General features: G+C 36.5%; 1 protein-coding gene across 1 annotated transcript in view; it reads left to right on the forward strand.

Moving 5' to 3' along the window:
* LOC129247827 (putative gustatory receptor 28b) overlaps window positions 1–6,908 on the forward strand; it is a 29,979-nt gene extending 23,071 nt beyond the window's left edge. Inside the window, exons 2-4 of the mRNA XM_054887147.1 lie at window positions 1,200–1,601; window positions 1,670–1,828; window positions 6,580–6,908. Coding sequence (XP_054743122.1) covers window positions 1,200–1,601; window positions 1,670–1,828; window positions 6,580–6,720 — 702 coding nt within the window. The 3' untranslated portion in view covers window positions 6,721–6,908. The remainder of the gene's footprint in view (window positions 1–1,199; window positions 1,602–1,669; window positions 1,829–6,579) is intronic.
* Window positions 6,909–7,640: the final 732 nt, after the last annotated feature.

Genomic DNA, 7,640 nt, shown 5'->3' on the forward strand with positions numbered 1-7,640 from the left:
TATCCATGGAGGAGTTATTTATATAGGTACACTCGGAAGTTTGAAAAGCGGCTGCTATTAGCAAATGTTTTCTATCATTTGATGTTTCATCCCAGGAGATTCAGATCTGTGTACTTTTAATTGCACAAACCCATTCAGCTACGGCAACCGCCACTTTTATTAGACGGTTTAGAGTTTAATAGCTCAGGTGGACTCATATTACCGGTAGCCGGCATGCCATCTGGAAGACTGATTGAAATCAGTGATAGTGCCTCAGATATCCACCTACGCCTGGTAGTAAGTATAATGGCAAGCTGAAACCGTATAGTGGGTTGGAACACACTTATCCAACTATTCGTTTCGTACGTCTGAGTTGAAAAAGTTCCATATGAGGTAGAAGCATAATGAAATGATAGCGATTGGTGCGGCTAGCTATCTGAACAGCTAAGGAGAGTGGAGAAAACGAGGATAGCGGAGGTGTTACCTGAGCTTCTAGTGGGCTTTATTTTAATTTGTTAGCTCGTAAGGTTTATTGGAGTATTCCCGTGTGGTGCGTCCAAACACTTTTTAATAAATTTATTGAGACTTGTGGCTCGGCAGACTCTTAGAAAGAGTCGCTGTTATTGTTAAGAACTCCTTGATGCGACGCATTGGTGTATGACTTTAGTATGTGGACAGTTTACGGTTTCAATTTACGGCGTCATCGTCATACGATCCATTCCGCAAATGAAATGATAAGCAAAAGCGCGATTTGCTGTCTACTTACAGGCAGGAAGGAAATTAGGCGCAACTCGCTTAAACACTATCTCATATTGTAAATACTAAAACTTGTGGCTCGCGGACGCTGAGACGAGCCCACTGCAGCTTGCAGTAAATTATTTCTTAAGCTGGCTAAAAAGCGGAGACATATTTGCTAAGTGAATGAAATAATAAACGTGAGGCCTAACTCACTTAAAAAGAAACTCTTTCCAAACTTCAAAGAACACTCTTTGAACTCTTTGAAAATAAATATTTGCCACACCCAGAAATCACCCTTGAATGCCTCAAAAATCCTTCTGAGAAGAGAATTAATAAAAATCAGATAAGTGGATTTCACACTAAAAGAAGCTATTTGTTTACTACACCGATTACTTTTCGATCCAATCTCGTTGATTTAATTAAATAAATTGTATTTAAAAAAAAAGTAATTACTGTTTATCAACTCCAAAATTTATTTCCAGGTTTTAAAGAATCTCGCCCATCAATGGGACAATAATGGCGTCGTCAAGCCTATACCCAAACAACGTTCGCTTCAGTGCCTTGATTCCTTCTCCATGTACACCATTGTCACTAAGGATCCCTGTGAGATTATCCAGGAATCAATGGAAATACATCATATGATTTGCGATGCTGCATCTACAGCGAACAAATATTTCACCTACCAACTCCTAACCATCATTTCTATAGCCTTTCTGATCATCGTTTTCGATGCCTATTATGTGCTCGAAACCTTATTGGGCAAATCGAAGCGTGAGAGTAAATTCAAGACTGTGGAATTCGTGACATTTTTCTCATGCCAGATGGTTTTGTATCTTATTGCGATCATCTCGATTGTGGAGGGTAGTAATCGGGCTATCAAGAAGGTAGGTCGTAGTTAATCGAAAATAAAAGTCAATGAAAACTAAATCGAAGAGTTAATTTTCTTTTTCAGAGCGAAAAAACTGGCGGCATTGTGCATGCCCTACTCAACAAAGCCAAGAGCGCAGAGGTGAAGGAGAAGCTGCAACAATTTTCTATGCAACTCTTACATTTGAAAATCAATTTTACAGCAGCAGGACTTTTTAATATTGATCGCACGCTCTATTTTACGGTATGTAAACAAATATGGAAGAACCATAGAGTTGACAGAAAGTATTTCCTCTGCCTCCTCTTCGTATGCTTTTGTTCTCGCCTAATAATTAATCACTTAATTATTATTAATTATGAACTAAAATCATTTATCCTCACTGATGATCGAGGAACAATTTTACGGGAAGGGAGGGAGTCTTTTTCCACTCCAGGGTCATCCATTATGACAGTTTTCTTCTATTTAGATGTCTTCACTGATCCACGTATAGTTGAGGCTCTGGTTGCCTAGCCATTGTCCTTGCTGACTCCACTACCATTACTGGAAGTATCTACAAGTTTTGGGGAATTGCTACGAAACGCGCTCTAACTTTGTCTGGTCTAGTCATCATTGGAGTTCCTCGGCGCCATAAGCCCCTAGGCCTGCCTCGGTACTGTTGTCCCTGGGTATTCCAGTCTAGTGCTTGCCTGCTAATCTCCGTGCCTCCCTTGCGTAGTGTATGGCCGAGCCACCTCCACCCTCTCTCATTTCTTGTGGGAGTGATTTTTGTTTGCATTGTCGGTGGGAGTCGACATTCGATATCAAATTTTTGGGCCCCCAAATTCGTTTTACAAACACTTGCAGCTTTTGGACGGTTTCTGCTGATAAACAACATGCTTCACAACAATAGAGAAGGACAGACTTAACATTTGAATTAAAGGTTTGAGGTTTGGTATGATTTTCTTTGGACAACCACACTGGTCGGAGGTTGGCAAAGGCGTTTTTGCTTTCTGCAGCCTTGTGAAAACATCACTTTTCTATTCCGCATCTGCCGTGAACAGCTATGAGAATGCTTCTCTACTAGGGTGGTCCAAAAAAAATTTGTATGCTGCCTCCCCCCAAAATAGTAAAGAATGAAAAATAAAAAGACCCGTATTTTTTTTTTTTTAATCAGACCATATTTAATGGTGCCGCCGGGGCTTTGAAATATCCCATGTATTTTGCATGGGAAAAAAATACTTTTTCGTAGATTTCATGTAGAAACCTGGAAAATGAATATATTTTAACCGGATAACTCAGTTTCTCTTCATAATTGGTCAGGGAATAACAACCAATTATGAAATAATTAATTTTTTTTGTATTAACTATTTTCATAAAAGTAATATAAAATATTGTTTTTCGATTTTTTCTTAGATTTTCGTTTTATGGGGGCTTTTTGGGGTTCTATAAAAAATAGTTAATACAAAAAAATTAATTATTTCATAATTGGTTGTTATTCTCTGACCAATTATGAAGAGAAACTGAGGTATCCGGTTAAAATATATTCATTTTCCAGGTTTTTACATGAAATCTACGAAAAAGTATTTTTTTCCCATGCAAAATACATGGGATATTTCAAAGCCCCGGCGGCACCATTAAATATGGTCTGATTAAAAAAAAAAAAATACGGGTCTTTTTATTTTTCATTCTTTACCATTATGGGGGGCGGCAGCATAAAAATTTTAATATAAATTTTTTCCCATGCATTTTTGGACCACCCTATTCTCTACTCAATATTGATGGCTTTGGCTTTCTTTACTTAACTTATTTTATCTTCAAATGAGTCGAAACATAGACTTTCTACCGAGATCACCAAACCTTGAGATACTTTTAGACAGAAGGTCCATGTATCAGTCCAAAAAATTATCTCCGATAACTTAAAGTGGCTATTGATAAAACCACGTACTTGATGTGCACAAGTCGTACAATGTCCCATTATCGAGGAAGTGGGCTGAACTTAAGAAGACTTCTTATAGAAGCCGGAGGAAAGAGTACGACAAGCGGCTTCCATGCCTCCTACTTCGACAGAGAGGAGACCTCTACCGCTACTAAGCGAACTATTACGATTTACTGTGATATCAAAGCAGTTTGTGAATTTCTAAAGTCACGCGATTACACCTGGAATGTAACTATTGGAGTTTCGTTCGAGTTCCAAGTCATAGACACATTCCTAGATACCGCGTCGCAGAAAACCTAGCGAGGAAATCCACACAATTATCCATGAGAGACTCTGCTCAAAGTATATAGACGTTCCACTGCCTTTTTATAAGTATTGGCTTAGATTTATTTTCATGTAAAAGGCATATAGCAGATGGGCTATGTTAGGTAACAAAGCAAAACTGGCCTTGACTTATGTCTCTGTAAACTTGTTAGGCGGTGTAATGACAAGACACTGTTACTTGGTTAAAGCGCAGGCTTCCCATCCCACGGTTTCTGTCGTAGTGGGAATTATTGGGTTGGCAACTAAGTAACTGGGGATTTTTTTAGAAAATCAAAGGCAATTTTTTCATGGAACTAAATAACTTTATTCTGTAATGTATTGCCCATTTTGATCAATGACCTTTTACCATATTTCAGGCAGCATCTTAATCCCACGTTCATAAAAATTCTCGTTTTTATTAGCAAAAAACTAAATCAGGTACGATTTGACATTAATCGTTATTGAAATTTTTAGCATTGAAGGAGTTTTGTAAAGATCGAAACAAAAAGTTATCAGATGGTGCAAGGTCAGGACTATATGGTGGATGAGGCAAAACATCCCAACCAAGCTCCAATAATTTTTGCCGAGTGGCCAAAGATGTTGTGGCCTTGCCTTGAAAAAAAATACTTTTTCGATTTGTCAATTCGGGCCGCTTTTCTTCAACTGCATTGTTTAACTTCGTTAGTTGTTCAATGTAGACCTCAGAATTGATCGTTCGGTTGGGTGGTAAGAGTTTAAAGTATACAATTCCTTTCCAATCCCACCAAACTGATAACAAAACCTTCTTTTGATGAATGTCAGTTTTTGGTGTTGTTTGAGTTGGTTCACCTGACCTGCTCCACGATCTTTTCCGCTTGATATTATATAATATTTTGATAAACAACCCATTTTTCATCACCAGTTATCAGTATTTTAAAAAATAATCATTTTCATTACGTTTCTTTAGCAAATCGTAGCTGTTAATGCGTTGCGTTAATTGCGTTTGAGTTCTTGAACATAGCCAAATTGTTTTAAGTGATTTTCAATGCACGTATGAAGCTTCTCTGCAATCTCACGTGTTGTACTGTAGCGATCCGAATCGATTATTGCTTTGATTGGGGCGTCATCAAGTTTAACTGGGCGACCAGAGCGTTTTGCACCTTTGAGTGAAAAATTACCAGAACGAAATTTGGCATACCAATTTTGACACTGCCGTTCGTTTAAGGCTCCGTTACCATAAACAGCACATCACTTTTTATAAGCTTGCTATGCGGTTTTCCCTTTGCGGAAGTAAAAAAGCAAAATATGACGAAAATGTTCTTTTTGTTTTTCCATTTTTCAACTGATTCAAGGCTGAATTGCCAACAATCAAACAACAAAGTGTTATTTAGATACATTTGAACTACGTCTGCAAACCTAAAAATTGAACTGAAGCCATCTATGAGTGAAATCCGCAATTACTTAGTTGCCAACCCAATATTTATCTCGCCCAACGCGCCCTTTCTCCAAAGAAAGGTAGTATTGTTTTTATTTTGTAAAGTGAGCCTTTTTGCCACACTTTGTCAAATGCTTTAACAACGTCCATAAATACTGCCAAATTTCCAAAAGGAAATTCAACAATTAATTCCAAACTGACCTTTTTTTTAAGTAACTTTTTATTAATAAAACAAATTATTTCGAACGTTGGAAATCTTTATTTTGACCTTTATGCGCTCCATTTGTGCGTACGAGGTTTGTTCAAAAAATAAGGGGAATTTACAAATTTCGCGGGCTACGCACATTTGACTTTCGATTATTTTTTTTTTTATGTTGGTACACTCGCCTCGAAGATATGTTTACGGCCGCATGTTCAATACAGCCTGCTTAGTTTATTTGTGAGAGGCATAAATAAGACAAATGTTTTGCGTTTTCCACAAATTTCTGCTATCGAAAAAAATTTATGAAAGCAATTGCATACATTTTTGTATAAAAAATTGAATTAAATGCTCAAAAATACTTGAAATGTTGACAGTGGCATACGGTGAGAGTACTCGGGGTCAAAAAAATGTTAAAAAATGATACAAGCTTTTCACAGAAGGTCGAGAAGATGTGAATAACGGCCAGCACATCAACAACCGATGAAAATGTTAAGAAAGTGAAGAAAATTATTACGGAGAATTGTCGAATCACAATTAGAGAAGTTGCTGAGGAGGTCAGTATATCGATAGGCTCATAGCATGCAATCCTTTCGGAAATGTTGGACATGAAGCTTGTGGCAACGAAGTTCGTTCCAAAATTGCTGAATTTTTACCAAAAACAACTTCGCATGAGCATCGCTCAAGAATTGTTGAATGACGTCAACGATGATCCAGATTTGCCTAAAATGATGACGAATTATGGGTAAATGATTATGATACCGAAATTAAAGCCCAATTGTCCCAATGGAAGACTCCAGAAAAGTCAAGAGGCGATGGCAGAAAATCACCGAACACGCAAAACACTTATCTTATTTATGCCTCCCACAAACAAACTAAACAGAGACGAGTGTACTGACATAAAAAAAATAATAATAGAAAGTCACCTTATTTTTTTAACAAACCTCGTATGATTGACTTACGACGCCATTTGCAAAAATTATAAATCTTCCGATAAGATGATTAATTTAGAAAATTTACTTAGTCTTTTGTAAATTCCATGTACACAAATCATCTTCATAAAATAGAACGCAAAAGCAAATATTATTTATTCTCCTCATAAACAAATGTATTCTCCATAGAAAAAATTCTATATTTTTTGTGATTTTTATTCTGCATTACAGATCAGTGGCGCTCTTACGACTTACCTGATTATACTTCTGCAATTCACATCTTCTAATATGCCAGAGCATCAATCGCCACAGGAGGGCCAGAACACCACGACTATGATGAATATCTTACAAAATGCCACAGCTGGTCCATAATGTAGACATTTCATTGTCGTGTATAGATATTTAAAAATTCATATAATATATGCTTGGTATTTGTAAAATTATGTACTTGCATATTTAACTCATTTATATATGGCCTGGCACCACTCGTTTCCTATTGTAGCTTGAGTATAAATTTTACTAATTCAAATACAAAAATGTACAACTCACTAAATATTGGAATAATCGAAAGGACGCTTTTGTATATACATGTGTACGTTGTAATGTATTGCGAAGTATTTTAGTATTTATTTCTTACTATTAGCCTTTTCTAAGTATTGTTAAATATTATATATTAAAATGTAAATGTAAATGTTAATTTTAAATTATATTTGTACCAAAAACTTTTAGAGCAAATAAATAAATTCGTAATATGGATATGTATGAATGCATAAGTACAGTCAATTCGAAGTAAAGTTTAATGTTTATAATTACGAATTTTTTGCAGAAACTCGTAAAAATATTTATAAATACATTCCGTCAAAAAAGTCCCGGAAATTGTTCAATAAAACGCAAAATAATTGTTTAATCATCAAAATTTATTTTGTCGCCTTCAAAATAGGCTCCATTTGAAGCAATACAGAAATGCTAACGATTAGTTCAGTCATCAAAGCACCTTTTAAACGCACTTGAAGAGATCTTCTTCAGCTCCTTCAGTCAGCGAATTCTCCTTAATGGCGTCTATCGACTCAAAGCGGCGTCCGCGGAGTGCCAATTTAAGTTTTGGGAATAGGAAAAAATCTCAAGAGGTTGTTCGTTGTTGTTCGATGGCATTTGTCGAGTTTTTGGTCAAAAAAGTAATCACAATATGAGCCTTGTGAGACAGTGCGTTATCATAGTGCAGGATCCATGAGTTTTCTTTCAACAAATTGGGCTGTTTCCTACGTACATTCTCTCTCAAACGTCGTATAACT

Source organism: Anastrepha obliqua, chromosome 5, assembly GCF_027943255.1.
Source record: "Anastrepha obliqua isolate idAnaObli1 chromosome 5, idAnaObli1_1.0, whole genome shotgun sequence".
Classification (NCBI taxonomy): Eukaryota; Metazoa; Arthropoda; class Insecta; order Diptera; family Tephritidae; genus Anastrepha; species Anastrepha obliqua.